The sequence below is a fragment of the Cajanus cajan genome, chromosome 8 (genome assembly GCF_000230855.2).
Source record: "Cajanus cajan strain Asha chromosome 8, NIPB_CcT2T_4, whole genome shotgun sequence".
Classification (NCBI taxonomy): Eukaryota; Viridiplantae; Streptophyta; class Magnoliopsida; order Fabales; family Fabaceae; genus Cajanus; species Cajanus cajan.
The window spans coordinates 46,282,152-46,298,522 of NC_138524.1; the positions used below are offsets into that span (position 1 = coordinate 46,282,152).

General features: G+C 43.3%; 4 protein-coding genes across 4 annotated transcripts; all 4 read left to right on the top strand.

The window, feature by feature from the left end:
- The first annotated feature begins 6,240 nt into the window (after nucleotides 1–6,240).
- LOC145950453 (uncharacterized) lies at nucleotides 6,241–6,921 on the top strand. Its single transcript, XM_083061543.1, has one exon. It carries the CDS (start codon nucleotides 6,241–6,243, stop codon nucleotides 6,919–6,921), a length of 681 nt encoding a protein of 226 aa, XP_082917669.1.
- A 21-nt stretch (nucleotides 6,922–6,942) lies between these two features.
- On the top strand, nucleotides 6,943–8,049 carry LOC109791179 (uncharacterized). Its single transcript, XM_020350445.2, has one exon. It carries the CDS (start codon nucleotides 6,943–6,945, stop codon nucleotides 8,047–8,049), a length of 1,107 nt encoding a protein of 368 aa, XP_020206034.2.
- A 1,463-nt stretch (nucleotides 8,050–9,512) lies between these two features.
- Nucleotides 9,513–10,268, top strand: LOC145950454 (uncharacterized). The gene has a single exon (XM_083061544.1). It carries the CDS (start codon nucleotides 9,513–9,515, stop codon nucleotides 10,266–10,268), a length of 756 nt encoding a protein of 251 aa, XP_082917670.1.
- A 392-nt stretch (nucleotides 10,269–10,660) lies between these two features.
- Nucleotides 10,661–11,083, top strand: LOC145950455 (uncharacterized). The gene has a single exon (XM_083061545.1). The coding sequence runs from the start codon at nucleotides 10,661–10,663 to the stop codon at nucleotides 11,081–11,083; it is 423 nt and encodes a 140-aa protein (XP_082917671.1).
- Nucleotides 11,084–16,371: the final 5,288 nt, after the last annotated feature.

The following is a 16,371-nucleotide window of genomic DNA, read 5'->3' on the forward strand; positions in this document are numbered from 1 at the left end:
CATCCCACAACACCCACAAGAAGACATCAAGTACAAGATCTGTAAGGGTTGCTAGATCCCCAAAACTAGTACAAGATCGGTAAGGGTTGCTAGATCCCCAAAACTAGTACAAGATCAGTAAGGGTTGCTAGATCCCTAAAACTAGTACAAGATCAATAAGGGTTGCTAGATCCCTAAAACTAGTACAAGATCGGTAAGGGTTGCTAGATCCCCAAAACTAGTACAAGATTGGTAAAGGTTACTAGATCCTCAAAACTAGTACAAGATCAGTAAGGGTTTCTAGATCCCCAAAACTAGTACGAGATCAGTAAGGGTTGCTAGATCCCTAAAACTAGTACAAGATCGGTAAGGGTTGCTAGATCCCTAAAACTAGTACAAGATCGGTAAGGGTTGCTAGATCCCCAAAACTAGTACAAGATCGGTAAAGGTTACTAGATCCTCAAAACTAGTACAAGATCAGTAAGGGTTGCTAGATCCCCAAAACTAGCACAAGATCAGAAAAGGTTGCTAGATCCTCAAAACTAGTACAAGATCGATAAGGGTTGTTAGATCCCCAAAACTAGTACAAGATCGGTAAGGGTTGTTAGATCCCTAAAACTAGTATAAGATCGGTAAGGGTTGCTAGATCCCTAAAACTAGTACTAGTAGTGGGTCGGCTGAAGCCCTAAATATCAGTCCAGCTTGGAGAGGCTGAGCTCAGAATATACTCCCTCTTTAACAAGCCACAAATAAAGAAACACACTACCATGGACAAGCAGAAGCAGAAGGAAGCATCTACATCAAGACCAGAAGCCTAGATGTTTCGGTTTACCATCCTTATCACCCGACGGAGCATATAAACCAACACTTAGTTGCTCTTAGGGACAAGGATACAGGTAAACACCATCTACCCGAAAGAAATGGTGTGGGGGCATCTACACTGCTGAAGTAAAGGAGAAGATTCGGACACAGAAAGCGACATGGGGCATTCACATGGATCTTGAAGCCTAGATGTTTCGGTTTACCATCCTTGACACCCAATAGAGCATATAACCCAACACTCAGTTGCTCCAAGGGGCAAGGATATAGGGAACACCGTCTACCCGAAGGAAACAATGTGAAGGTATCTATTGTCAAAATAAGAATGAAGATCTGAGTTTTCACCTCACTATCACAAGAGAAACAATGGAGCTTCTACTCGAAGACTAAAGATCAGGTGTATAGTTTGTCACCCTTGTTACCCCATAGAGTATGCAACCCAACACTCAGTTTCTCTAAAAGGTAATGATACGAGCAAATACACCTATCCAAGGGAAGCAACGTAGAAGCATCAACACAGAGACGAAAAGAAGACCTAGACGAAATGTCTACGTCTTTACTTGCCTTTGGAAAAGAAACACAGCTATTCTAAAGGACAAGTAAAGAGGGGCAGCTGTAGACACCCAATTTCGTCCGGGGGCATGCAAACAACGGGACAGGACTTTAGAGGGCCCAAAAGCCCAAACAAACTGATTTTAGAAGACTAGAACGGGTTGTTCCAAAACCGGAACAGGCCGTTCCCAATTTGGAACGGGCCGTTCCAAGTTTCTAAAAGGGCCAAAAACCCTAATTTGGAACGGGCCGTTCCTAAATTGGAACGGTCCATTCCAAGCTTATAAAAAGGGGGTTAAAACCTTTACTGGAACGGGCCGTTCCCAAACTGGAACGGGCCTTTCCAAGTTAAGAAAAAGGCCTAAAAACCTTTCTTTGGAACGGCCGTTCCAGTATACCAAAAGACGTGTTAATCTTATCTCTGGAACGGGCCGTTCCAATTTCAGAACAGGCCGTTCCAGTTACAAAATTTACACGTAACGGCCATATCCAGAACGGGCCGTTCCGATTTTAGAATGGGCCGTTCTAGACCCTTTCTGAAGTTTATAAATAGATAGCTTGGGCTCATTTCTCAGGGCTCCAAAAAATTTCGTCCAGACTCCTTAGAGCTTGGAATTTCTCTCTTTTTCTCTCTCCCTCTCTCTTTTGTATTTCTTGAGATTTTGTGAGGCATTGTAGTGTGAAAGGTTGCCACAAAGCACCTAAAATCTTCCTGTTTTGAAGATTCGATAGAGCTCATTCAAGAGGTATTTCATTAATCTCTTTCTCTCTTTTTTTATTTATTTCTTACCTATAATTAATATTGTTATAATAAAAATAATCATGTAGACATTTTAGGGTTAATTGTATAATTTAAATTTCAAGCATGTAAATAATTATTAATAAAAGGGGATTTAATATTTATATCATTATCATTTATAATGCTAACTTCACCATAGGATACCAATTAAGGGTGTTGTAGGGGTGCTTAATACCTTCCCTACACGTAACCGACCCCCAAACCCAATTCTGGTTATCAAGGCCATTATTGGATTTTTAAAACCTTTTCTTTTTCCAATGTTTTGAGTAAAACATTAGTGGCGACTCCATGAACTCATTTTTCAAAACCATTAATTTAGGATTAGTCTGGTGTCCGGGCATTCCTTAATTGATGAGACTTTTAAAAGGATGTCTAAACCATTAGTCGCGAGATCGGAAATTTTTCGGGTTGCGACATGCATGAGCTAATCTTTGTCTAATCTGATTAGGAGTGAGTATGATGATGAGTTTGAAAGTTTATGAAGTTATTTTGAGACTTAAAACAGAGTTTTGAAAACTAACTCAAAATAATCGATTATCATTAAATATAATCGATTATTCCAGCAAACAGGTAAAAAGGTTACCTTGCTGCAATAATTGATTATTTGTGAAATAATCGATTATCCAAGAAATCACTCTCTGGAATAATCGATTATCCAAGAAATCACTCTCTGGAATAATCGATTATCCTGCAAAATAATCGATTAAATTGTTCTTGGTTGATTTCCAGAAATCATGAAGAACAAAATAATCAATTATTCTTTAAAATAATCGATTATCTGGTTCTGAAAAATTTATAAATAGTTTGAGCATTTTGAAACTTCAGAACAAGATAGAATTGAGAATCAAAAATATAAAAACGTGTTTGTGAAGTCTTTGTGACATTCTCAGAGAGTTTTCTTTGTGAAACCAAGAAGAAAAACGTTTTTGAAATGCTTTGAGAAAAGATCATCATCATCATCACATTCTTGAAAAAGAGACAGATTAAAATTTGCTTCTGAATTCCAGGTGAATTCGTTCCTTAATTCTCTGTGAATATTTGTAAAATCTTGAGTAGGTTTCTCAAGTGGTAAGGAATTCTTGTAGTGGGTTTCTACAAGGGGTGCTTTCTTGAGGTCAAGAAAGTGATTATCTTGAATGTAGGAGTGTATGCATGTGTGGTATGCTTGTAAAAATTCTTCATTAAGATGGTGGAACAAATCTTGATCAGGTTATGATTGAGGACTGGATGTAGGTCACATGTGGAGTGGCTGAACCAGGATAAAAGACTTGTGCAATCTTCTCTTACCCTTATCTTTTACTTTGTGTAATATCTTGGTTGTATGTTAAAGAGATCATTTTTGATTAACATGTTTGCATGAGCAATATTGATTTGAACTGAATCAAAGTATTGCATATTGATTGTACTTAACTTTGAATCTCATTAATGATTAATCAAGAAAGAATATAGGATTCATTCTTCATTAACAAGTCTTTAAGAAACTTCTTTGAAAATTCATAATTAGAAAAGTTTGAATTGAAATAAAGATCTAAAACTCTGATAATTTTTAAAGTGTCATAGAATCCAATTCACCCCCCCTCTTGGATTGAGCCATTCTTTTCTAACACTTTGGTGCACCACCACCAAGGAGCAGTACTGTTGACTCTTGCAGTCAGGAGGCTATGTAGAGAATGAAATGAAGTTTCAAGAAAAATTTAACATGCGACAAGAGTTTGAAGAGAAGTTTGAGATTCTGGCTTGTTCTTAGTAACAGACTTTAGTTGCTAATGATGGTGTTCGAGTGAGCAATAAAAGGAGTTGTGCTGCTCCAGATCCCTCAGGAGAACATACTCACACTGATGTACCAAACCAGTGTGAGTTATATGTTGAGGATGACCCCCACGGATAGTGGCTATTGGTCGAGTATTTGAGGGTGGCTCAACCATCCATGGTGTCCCTCTAGAGCCAGACTGGACATGGGTTGTGGTTGACCATGTTCAAGATGATGTTGCTCCAGTGCTTTTGCCCAATACAAAGGTTCAACAAGTGGGGCAGGCAACTGGCACATTCTTAGCTTGGCCAAAACGTTTGGTGATGCTGCTTTAAGCACGAGCAAAGGTAATTCTATTATTTCTCTTTTATATTCTTATAATTCTATTATTGTTTAACTAATTTTTATCATTTGTTTAGGATTTTATCAATCGTGGTAAGGAGGTCATGAGAGAACCTGTTATTCATGATGCTGATATCGTAGAAACTGAGAACCTGTTTAGGATTTTACCACGATTGAAGAAGACTTGAAACAAATTATAGATTGCAATTTTAATTGTTTTAACTCCTCATTTTTCAAGAATTTGTTTTCCTTCAGACACATTAATTAGTTCAATTTGAGTTATCGACTTTGATAGATTGATTCGATTCGATGAATACTTCTAAGTATTAACATATTTTTAACCCATTAAGAAATTAATTTTATAAAAGATGTAAAAGTCATAATTTCTCAATAATTTATTTTATAGATAATATAGTGGACCCAAAAATTCTTATAAGGAAAATACAACACATTAAGAAGAATAGGGATTGTTCCCAACAGACTCAACTTTCTTGAACAGATAAATAGAAAACTCCTCTTATATTATACAATAGATAAAAAAAATAGAATACAAGATTATAGTAATGGAAATTCTTCTCATTCTCCTTAGACTTCTGCTAACATTTTCGATACTATATATGTTCCATAATCTTTCAATATATATATATATATATATATATATATATATATATTTTGTGGAAAACATGATATTTTAATTGCATATATAAGAAAATAATGAATACCTTTTTCTCTCAAGTATTTTACAATGGATGAATAAGAAACTAATTAATTTCGATTGCAGTATTTGAAAATTTGGTCTTTCATCAAATATAAAAATATTTTTATCTATGCAATCAATTTCGCTTTAGTCAAATAAAAATTTTATTTCTGTTGTTGTGTTTCTTGTATCAGTACTCAGTAACATGTTTCTAATACATGGTCCATATTGTAGTACAAGACAGATAAATAAAAAATACATCAATGTAAGAAAGTGAAAGCACATAAAAGTAATTTTAAAAAAAATAAAGACGACAGTAGATGAAAAAGTTTTGCATAATGCACCCCTCACCCATCAATTTCTTAGATGACAAACAATAAATATTTGTCTTATTGTCACAACGAATAAAGTGAATTATTTGAGATACAATATAAAAAATGTAATTTATACTTCTTTTCCTGTTTTTGTATTTAATTATATACCGAAGGATAACCGACCAGGTCAACCACATCTAGTTCGGCCGACCCGACCGAATATACCTAGCATGGTCGATCCGGTCGGCTCGGTAAAATTGGGGTCGGCCGACTCGGTCAGCAGGATTCGCATACTCGAGGATACGGAGTTAAGCTAGGTGAATTAAGGCGAGATTAATTTACTTAATACACTGATTTAACCCCCTAATTTCCCGGGGCCCATTCCCTAATCACGGCCCAACAATAACTGCTATAAATAGACCCTTAATAAGGTACATAACCAACTTTAACTACCGCATTTAATACGCCGATCACTTACTTAAGCATCAGAGTGTCTGTTGCAGGCACCTCCCCCTCCTCGGACTACCTAGAGTGGAACGAGAAGACCTAGACCTAGGGCCAAGATTGCGACAACTTGGATAAGCAAGGTGTGTCTCCTAATACAGGAACATTTGGCGCCCACCGTGGGGTCGAAGAGACTCTTTCAGCCCCTTCAAACTCCACCGATTGAAACGAAGACATGGTAGCTACACGTAAAGGACCTTTAACCTCGACCCAACCACCCCCGAATTCTGAACACAATCTCGGCGTGACTAGACAAGAACGATACCCTTACAGAATGCCTCAGGCGCACCAGGAGCCAACAGCACAAGAGGGCCGACCAAACACCGAGGACCAGCCTAAACTCAATGATGACATGCGCTTATTGCGCGAAGAGATGGCTGCTATACGTAGGTAGAGAGAAGCCGACGCTAAGGAATTGGCCGAGCTCCATCGCCAAAACGCCGAGCTTCGTAGCTTAAATAGAACCTGGATCCCATCCACTCCTATGCATCTGGAAGAATTGGCCTATCATGCTCCAATCGATCAGGTTTCTCGGACACCAGCTACGTCTTTAGTAAGCGGCAAAGCCGACACTGCGACTAACTCCTTCAGACACCCATTCTCCCAGAGGATAATGGAATCCACCTTACTTGATCACTGGAAGAGCTTTCCCATCGAGAAATACGATGGGTCAGCCGACCCCGAGGAACACTTGAATGTTTTCCTAACACAAGTCACCCTCTCAACTCAAGATGATGCCGCGTTATGCCGAATATTCCCCACTTCACTGAAAGGAAGGGCGTTGAGCTGGTTCACACGCCTGCCTAGCTCTTCTATTAACTCATTTAGTGAATTGGCATCTCAATTCACCCTGCAATGTGCAACAAGAAAACTGTACAAGACGACCTCCTTAGCATTGGTGGGGATCCGACAAGAGAAGAAAGAAAATCTTAGAAGCTTCACAAACCGATTCAACAAAATCACCATGGAGATCGACGACCTCAACCCAGTCGTGGCGATGGATCGACTAAGAACCGCACTAAGACTGGGACCATTTGTGAACAGCCTATGCAAGAAACCGCTTGAAGATATGAATGATCTACATCGTCGAGCTGAAAAATACATGCAAATGGAGGAATTGGCCGAGACTAGAAATCAGGCCAGAGCTGATGAAGGTTATAGTTGAAGAGACCACGGCTGAGAGCCAATGAAAAAGGTGAATACCGAGCAGCTGAATACTCGTCCCCCGAGAGGACCACATTACACAGCATATACGCCCTTCAATGCGAGTAGGGCCAAAGTATTGGAGCAGGCTCTAACCTCCGAGATCCTCACTATGCCGAAACAGGCAAACAATCATCCTAGAGCAGACAAAGCAAAGACATGCCGATACCACCGTAATAGGGGGCACTCAACCGAGGAGTGCTCAGCACTTAGAGACAAGTTGGAGGAACTCATTAAGCAAGGTCACATGAGGAGTTTTGTAACATTCCGAGATCACACTCCAACTGCAGATCACCGCCAAGTAGCAAAGGAGAGGTCCTACCACCCTCGCGAAGCACGACATGCGAGGGACCGTCGAGGTCGATCCCGCTCAGCCGAGCAGAGGGACCATTCAAGGCACTCTCGGGAAGATAACGACCAACCGAGAAAGGTGATAAACACTATAGCTGGAGGCTTCGCCGAAGGAGGATCCACCTCTTTGGTGCGGAAAAGAAACCTTCGGGCCGTGCGGTCGGTAAACATTGTGGATCACCCGAAGACACCCAAAATGCCACCAATAAAATCTTCTTATCGAGATTTCTGCGGTGTCAACCCCATCCAGGACGATCCCATGGTGATTTCTGTTGAAGTGCACAATTGCATTGTGAAGAAGACTCTAGTCGATCAAGGGAGCTCAACGGATATTCTATACTGGAATACCTTCGTGCAAATGGGAATTCTGGAGGAAAGCCTAGAATCGTACCATGAACCCCTGGTAGGGTTTTCGGGAGAAAGAGTAATGACGAGAGGATGCATTGACTTATACACTCGTTTTGGCTTTGATCAAAAGACTTTTCGAGAAGTCAAAATCTGTTACATTGTGGTTCACGCCAGCACTTCCTACAACATCCTGCTAGGGCAACCCTCCATTAATGCCCTTGGAGCCATTGTTTCGACCCCTCACTTATGCATAAAGTTCCCGTCAAGGGATGGACAAGTGATAACCGTCCACGCCGACCAAAAGACAGCTAGGGAATGCTACTTTTATAGTCTGAAGATGCGGCCCATTGCCGACCTCCCTGCAATAAAAGGTGTCAATGTAGTAAGGTAAGAGATGATGGATGATGTCGACCTCTATCCTCGGGTCAGTGAAGAGGAGAGAGTCGAGCCGGCGGAGGACTTCATTCCCTTCCAGCTCAAACGAGCACCCGAACAGGTTACACACATGGGATCCCGACTAAGCGAAGCCGAAATGAACCGGGTGAAATGTGTTGTTCGTGATAACAAAGACCTGTTTGCATGGACGGCGTCGGACATGCCCAGAATAGACCCTAAGTTTCTTTGTCATTGACTTGCTGTATGTCGAGATGCACGACCGGTCGCTCAAAAGAAAAGAAAAAAGGACGATGAAAAGGGAAAAGTGACGAATGCCGAGGTGCAAAAGCTGTTACAAGCCAACTTCATAAGAGAGGTCACCTACACCACATGGCTGGCTAACGTAGTTTTGGTTAAAAAGGAAAATGGGAAGTGGAGGATGTGTACCGATTACACCGACCTCAATAAAGCTTGCCCCAAGGACACCTATCCACTCCCTTGCATTGAATGCCTAGTCGATGGCGCGTCTGTACACTCGATCTTCAGCTTCCTAGATGCGTACTCCAGCTACAATCAAATTAAAATGCACCCGTATGACGAAGAGAAAATGATGTTCATCACCGAGACCGCCAACTTTTGCTATAAGGTCATGTCGTTTGGGCTTAAAAACGTCGGGGCGACCTACTAGAGGTTAATGGATAAGGTATTTCAGAGGCAAATAGGAAGAAACATTGAAATCTACGTGGATGACATGGTGGTCAAGTCCAACTCGGTAGCCAAGCACATTGTCGACTTGGGTGAAATTTTTAGTGAGTTGCGCAAGCATAACATGAGGCTCAACCCCGAGAAGTGCACTTTTGGGGTTAAACGAGGAAAATTTATAGGGTTCATGCTATCAACTAGAGGAATCGAGGCTAATCAAGACAAATGCAAGGCTTTCTTAGACATGAGGAGTCTGAGCAACCTCAAAGAGTTACAACGCTTGTTAGGAAGGCAAGTCGCCTTATCCCGATTCCTCCCCTAATTGGTCGACAAAATCAGCCCCATGATGAAGCTTTTGCGAAAAAGTTCCACCTTTTTATGGAACAAATCATGCGAAGCAGCATTTGCAATGGTGAAGAAGACCTTGGTGTCACCACCGATCCTGACGAGACCTGAGCCCTTGTACCCGCTAGAATTGTACTTAGCAGTCTCCGAGGAGGCAATCAGTTCAGTCTTGGTTCAAGAGAGAGAAGGCAGTCAAATGCCCATCTACTTTGTCAACCGACTATTACAAGACCCCGAGACCCGCTACCAACTAATAGAAAAGGTTGCGCTCGGCCTAGTACATACGTCTCAACGCCTCAGACATTATTTCCAAAGTTACAAGGTCATGGTGCACATAGATTTTCCAATTTCCAAAGTTTTGGGTAAGCCCAAACTGGCCGAAAGAATGATGGCCTGGTCAGTTGAGTTGTCTCAATTTTTGATATCACCTTTATGCCGAGGGGGCCGATCAAAGCCCAATACCTCGCAGACTTTGTGAATGAGCTTCATCCCTATGGCACGTTCGATGAACACTGGTGGACTCTTCATGTAGACGGTTCCTCGAATTTTCAAGGGAGCGGAGCGGGAGTAATCTTAGAAGGATCGAGAGGTGTAATTTTGGAACAATCCTTACGGTTCAGGTTTAGGGCTTTGAACAATCAAGCTGAATATGAAGCCCTTTTGGTGGGACTAAGACTGGCGGAGGAGATGGGAGCTACAAAAGTCAAATGGTTGACCGACTCCAAAGTTGTGGCTGAACAAGTCGGCGACACCTTTCAAGTTAAGGATCACAACATGATGAAATATTATCACGCCTACCAAAAGATGAAAGCGAGCTTCCAAGACGTATCGGTCGCACACATCCCATGCGAGGATAATGCCCAAGCCGATCAACTGGCTAGATTGGCTGCGAGCAAGAAGCCTGGCCAACTACGAACCATCATCCAGCAAGAGATCGAACAACCCAGCGTCGAAGTTGAAATAGTCGGAAGCCTGGATGCCAATCTGACCAGTCTGACTGATTTCCCCGACTGGCGATCCAAAATTAAATCATTTCTTACACAGGGCACCACACCAGACGACCCAATAGAGGCAAAACGATTGAGGACCCAATCTAGAAGATATGTTGTTATCGCCAATCAATTGTATCGACATGGGTTCTCACCCCATTCTTCAAATGTCTGGACCCCACACAGGCCAATTACGTGATACGTGAAGTTCACGGGGGGATTTGCGGAATGCATTCCAGGGGTCGAGCAACCATTTCTAAACTCCTCCACGCTAGATACTATTGGTCGACGATGAATAATGATTGTGTATCATTTGTGAAGAAATGTCAAAAGTGTCAAAAATACGGCAACCTGATACACCAACCTGCCGAGCAGGTGCATTGCATTCCCCCAGCATGGCCTTTCGCCACCTGGGGGGCAAATATACTCGGACCTTTCCCGGTGGCCAAAGGCCAATGTAAGTTTCTCATCGTGGCCGTGGATTTATTCACTAAATGGATCGAAGCCGAGCCCCTGGCGAACATTTTGGCCCATCAATTTCAATAATTTCCCTGGAAGAATATCATCACTCGATTTGGCATCCCATCAACTATGGTGACCGACAATGGCCTCCAATTCACTGATCGAAAGTTGAACGAGTTCTTATCCGGCCTAGGAATACAACACAAGGTCACTTCAGTCGAGCACCCGCAAACAAACGATCAAGTCGAGTCTGCCAACAAGGTGATCTTAACCGAGTTGAAGAAGCGGCTTGGAGAGGCAAAAGGCACCTGGGCTGAACAACTACCCAAAGTGCTCTGGGACTACAGATGCACACCTCAATCGATTACACAAGAGACCCCTTTTCGCCTAGTGTACGGATCTGATGTGATGCTCCTGGTGGAAATTGGCAAACCATCCTTCCGCCAAGCCCACTTTGTAGAGCACAACAATGAGAACAAACTTCATGCAAACCTGGACGTCATGGAAGAGACTCGAGACCGTGCCCTCGTCATAGCCAAAGCATGCAAATAATGCTACAAGAGGAAATTCGATACCAAGGTGAGGCCAAGAGAATTTTAGGAAGGCAATCTCGTTTGGAGAGTAACACGCGAAGCAAGGAAAGACCCGAGACATGGAAAGCTCGCCCCAAACTAGGACGGACCCTTTCGCATACGGCACAACTTCCATAACGGAGCGTACAAGCTAGAACACCTATCAGGAGAGCCCATTCCTAGAACTTGGAACTCTACTCACTTAAAGATGTATTACAGTTTATGTATAACAGTGCACTCTTTTCCTTGACCGACTCTTTTTTCCCTAAGGAGGGCTTTGGGTCGGCAAGGTTTTTAATGAGACACTCAATTAATACATAAAGACTTCATATTTTAATTTGTGTTTGTGACACCATTACTAAATTTATCATATATATATATATATATATATATATATATGTCGCGCTCACGCAGGTCCAATCTCGGACTAAGCATGCACCTACACCGAGCACTATTCTTGGCCGAGCACTCTAGCTTAGGACGCACGCCGGTCACTCTCCTTAGTCGTGAACTCGAACCTATAAGTTTCCCTCCCGAGTACCCTCCTCGGCTAAGGATGCACCTGAGCCAAGAACTCCAATAGGTTCCCTCCCGAGTACCCTCCTCGACTAAGGATGCACCTGGACCAATCACTATTCTCAACCGAGCACTTCGTTCTCGAGGACGCACGTCGATCACTCTCCTCAATCGTGAACTCGAGCCTAACAGGTTTCCCTCCCGAGTACCCTCCTCGGCTAAGCATGCACCTGGACCAATCACTATTCTCGGCCGAGCACTCCGTTGCCGAGGACGCATGTCAATCACTCTCCTCAGTTGTGAACTCGAGCCTAACAGGTTTCCTTCCCGAGTACCCTCCTCGGTTAAGGATGCACCTCGGTCGAGCACTCCAACAGGTTTCCCTCCCGAGTACCCTCCTCGGCTAAGGATGCACCAGGACCAATCATTATTCTCAGACGAGCACTCCGTTGTCGAGGACGCACGCCGATCACTCTCCTCAATCGTGAACTTGAGCCTAACAGGTTTCCCTCCCGAGTACCCTCCTCGGCTAAGGATGCACCTGGGCTGAGCACTCCAATAGGTTTTCCTCCCGAGTACCCTTTTTGGCTAAGGATGCACCTGAACCAATCACTATTCTTGGCCGAGCACTCTGTTGCCGAGGATGCACGCCGATCACTCTCCTCAATCGTGAACTCGATCCTAACAGGTTTCCCTCCCGAGTACCCTCCTCAGCTAAGGATGCACCTGGACCAATCACTATGCTCGGCCGAGCACTCCGTTGCCGAGGACGCACACCGATCACTCTCCTCAATCGTGAACTCGAGCCTAACAGATTTCCCTCCCGAGTACCCTTCTCGGCTAAGGATTCTCCTGGGTCGAGCACTCCAACAGGTTTCCCTCCTGAGTACCCTCCTCGGCCAGGAATTAGGTCGAGCATTGCGCTAATCTCTCTCATCATCCGAGCACCATCTTGTCGAGGCCGAATGTCGTGCTATTACAAATTACATATTTTATGCACTCCTTGTACCCGAGTATTTTTTTACCGTAAGAGGTCGGTCGAATACCTTATGAAGTTCGTCGAGTACCTCGTCCGATAACAAAACCACACTGACTATGTTAAATAATTCAACACAAGTAAATTTTGAAGAAAATAAAGGCAAAATGAACACTTCATTCAATAAGGGTCCAATGGGTACGGCTAATTACAAAATGTTTTGAATAATCGACATTAGTTGCCGAGGCGATTTACAAAATGGCACTATCGGCCAAGATACTACACAAACCTAGACCCTAACCCAACCGAAACTTCGCCCCTACGCAGCAGCCAAGCCATCAACATTTTCATTAACGACCACCTCAACACATGCATCGTCGTCCCGGCCGGTGTTACCCTCAACATTGGTCGAAAATCCTCGAGGAGGAGCATTATCATCAAGCTTCGCCCTGCGAGGGAATTCGACGTAACTTATGAATTTCCTGCCTAGGAAGTCCCTATCGACGTCGAAATCGAAGTCGTCTGGAACATCGCAGAAGTGGAAGGCCTGGCGAACAACATGTTGATGCTAAGCAAGGATTTTTTCAGTGACAACGGCTTTCAACTTGGTAGCCGCCTCCTTCAACCAATCAATCTCACCATCAGCCGTAGTCGCCTCGACCTGAAGCTTCTGTACGGTCAACTTCAAGTCGTCTGCTTCTCTCCGACGCCCATCGACAACCTTCTTTAAATCCTCGACCGAGGAAGTAATCCTAGCATTAGCCTCCAAAGCCTTCTGTAAGTTGCTCTCGGCCTCCTTCAGTCGACCTTTAAGTCGACCCTCCCCGATCGTCGACCTCATCATTATATGTTTGGCAACTAACAAAGTCTGAGCATCGAGCTGACAAAAGAGCTTGTACTCGGCCTCTGGGGACATCCCCTCCAAGTATTGAAGCCCACCACTAGAAGTTATGTCTAGGCCGACCAGATTCTCAGCCTGAGCTGAGGATACCAGGATGTTGGACCCCGCCAATACCACGGGCACAAGAAAGGCACCACACCCAGGCTGGTCTAGAGTCTATTGCTTCATGTGTTTAGAAGACGAACCCAGATGGTTCGTCTCAACGATCAGCTCGGCAGATCTCACACGAGTCGAGCTAATTTTCTTCTTCTTCTGCTTGGCCACTGGTATTGAGACATTGGATGGGTTATCTCGTTGGATCTTTAAAGCAGATCGAGGAGGCGGGACCTTCCCATTTTCTTTTGCTGCCTTGGCTCGGTTCGCAAGCATCGCAGTCACATCCATGTCATCCCCGGTGCCAGCCATTAATCATACAACAACACAAAGTTTCTATAATATAACTGATGCAGGAAAACATACCTAGCAAGGTTAATTCAAAATTTGAAGTTTCAAAAATGTCCAAAAGGCCTCGGATAGGCAAGCCCTTCGAAAACTTGTCAAGGAAAGTAATAATCTCTTGATCTTAGGCGGGGAGCCTACACGTGGTCATGGCCTCAAAGCGCTTAGGGGTCTTCGTCCAATAAAAAGGGAACAGTTTCCCTCCTTCTCGATCAAAGAAATAATTGGCCATGTCCGACCCCCAACGAATTTTGAAAAAATTACTTTTAAAGCCCTTGTAGGAGAACGTGAATGCCCTCAAGAAACCACGCTTCGGAACCCGAGCCAAGGACACCCACTTGTTCGGCCTGCTCGGTCGGCAAATATAATAGTACAGGAAGGATAAAGGTCGGGGAACGATGTCCAAACAGAGGCATAAGTTCTGGAAAGCTTGCATCGCCGCCCAAGTATTCGGATGTAGTTGGGTCAGCGCTACTTTTAGGGCTCGGAGTACTCCCATTTAAAAGTCGTCAAAAGGAAACTTTATCCCCAAGTCTTCAAACCAACACGCATAGGCGTAGAAAAAATCATCTTCCTCGGTTTTGCGCTCCATAAACACAAAGTTCGTGTCCGGACCATCATCGTAGCAAGCCTTGGCGACCAATGGTAACTCTCCCTCCCCACTCCCAATACACTTTACCGTCCGAACAAACTTATTCAACAAACCTTGATCGGAAAAAGCAAAAAAGTAAACGCCGACCTCTCCATCCACCCATTCGTATTCAGGCATATCAACAGTGTCGTAGTCTATCTGGACCCGAGCCCGAGTACGAATCACCTCGACATTGTTCGTGTCGTTGTCCCGACTGGCAACCTCACCCTCAACCTCAGCATGGTCAAGAATGGAGAGACTCAAATTAAATCAAAACAAGCACAAGCTAATAGGTCCTAAACATGTTGATTGTGGAAGAAAATTCAAAAACAATCAACCAATGGATCTATGGAACAAAAAGTGATTCAAAACATATAGATCTGAAAATGAAACTCAAATTAAGACACAAGAACACACAAGAACAGCACAAAACACGGACACAAAAATGGAAGCAACTTATCTCCTTGAAGAACCTTGCTCTTGATACCAAAAATGATGGAAATACTAGGAGAAGTGAAGGATGTTCTTCTCCTTGGATTTGCCTAGGCTTGGATCTCTTCAAAGGAGACTTGATTCCGCAGCTATGAACACTTGAAGAAGGATGATTCTCGGTTGGAATAGGCTTAAGCCTTGGATGGAAGCATCCAAGCTTAAGGAGCAAAGGATTCCTCACTTCAAAGAGAAGGAAAAGATGAACTCTCCTATGGCTTTTGATGTGAGAAATTTCGGTGACTCTCAAGAGAAAATTGGGCTGAATAAGCTCTCCAATTTTATTAATCTCAAAAGTGTATACAAAGAGTGAAGGAAAGGCTTAAGTATGCACCGAAAATGTGACACTTAGGCGCCTAAACTTAAGGCTCACAAATTGGCGCCTAAAGTTTGAATTCAAATTTGAAATTTGAATTCAAACTTTGGTGCACATGTGTAAGTCCAAAAATTTAGGTACCAAGGTGCATTTAGGTTTGATTTGAGAGTGATTTAGGGTTAATTTGAGTGGCACATGTTCAGCCACCCATGGTGCTAAACATGTGACTCAAATGTAACTTAAATGACTTCCAAATTAAACCTAATTTAACCTAATTAGCATACTTTAGTATTCCTTGTATTTTCCTATTCTAATGACCTAATTACATTGGTCAAACAAATACAATGGAAAGGAAAAATTACAAGAATGAAAATGAGCCCAATATTGGGTACCAAAAGCCCAAAGGCCCATGAAGCCCAAAACTAGGCCCAACAAGCCTAAAACCTAAAATGCTACTCTATGTGGTCCAAAATACAAGACCAAAATATATGATACCTATACTAACATGATGTATACAAAACATATGAAAATAGCTATAACAAAATATGGCCCATGAAAAGTTCAACTTGGGCCTTCCCAGGCCCGATGGGCCCGATGGGCCCTGACTGGCCCAAACCTTCATGTCTAGCCAACTCCTCTTGGATCTTTGAGTATGTCACCTCTTGCACTCCAAAGCATGATTCCATCACTGTTGGACTCTCAACCGCCATTTCAAGACGTGGAAGGCCTACCACATGCAACGTGGCGTCACCTAGGTTATACCCGGCCATGAGTGCTCAACAAAGGCCTACCACGTGCAACATGGTATCATCTAGGTTATACCCCGGCCATGAGTGCTCGACAAAGGCCTACCACGTGCAACATGGCGTCATCTAGGGTTACCTGGCCATGAGTGCTCGGTAGCGTCCTACCGTGTACAAAGCGACACATCATCTAGGTCATGTCAGGCCACCAACGCCCGGCCACCCTCGGCAAAACCCCCTTTTTTCAATGATTAGTCG

Excerpts from the sequence above, each read along its gene's own strand:
- LOC109791179 (XM_020350445.2), top strand. The coding sequence starts at position 6,943 with ATGAAAAAGGTGAATACCGAGCAGCTGAATACTCGTCCCCCGAGAGGA.
- LOC145950454 (XM_083061544.1), top strand. The coding sequence starts at position 9,513 with ATGCCGAGGGGGCCGATCAAAGCCCAATACCTCGCAGACTTTGTGAAT.
- LOC145950455 (XM_083061545.1), top strand. The coding sequence starts at position 10,661 with ATGGTGACCGACAATGGCCTCCAATTCACTGATCGAAAGTTGAACGAG.
- LOC145950453 (XM_083061543.1), top strand. The coding sequence starts at position 6,241 with ATGCATCTGGAAGAATTGGCCTATCATGCTCCAATCGATCAGGTTTCT.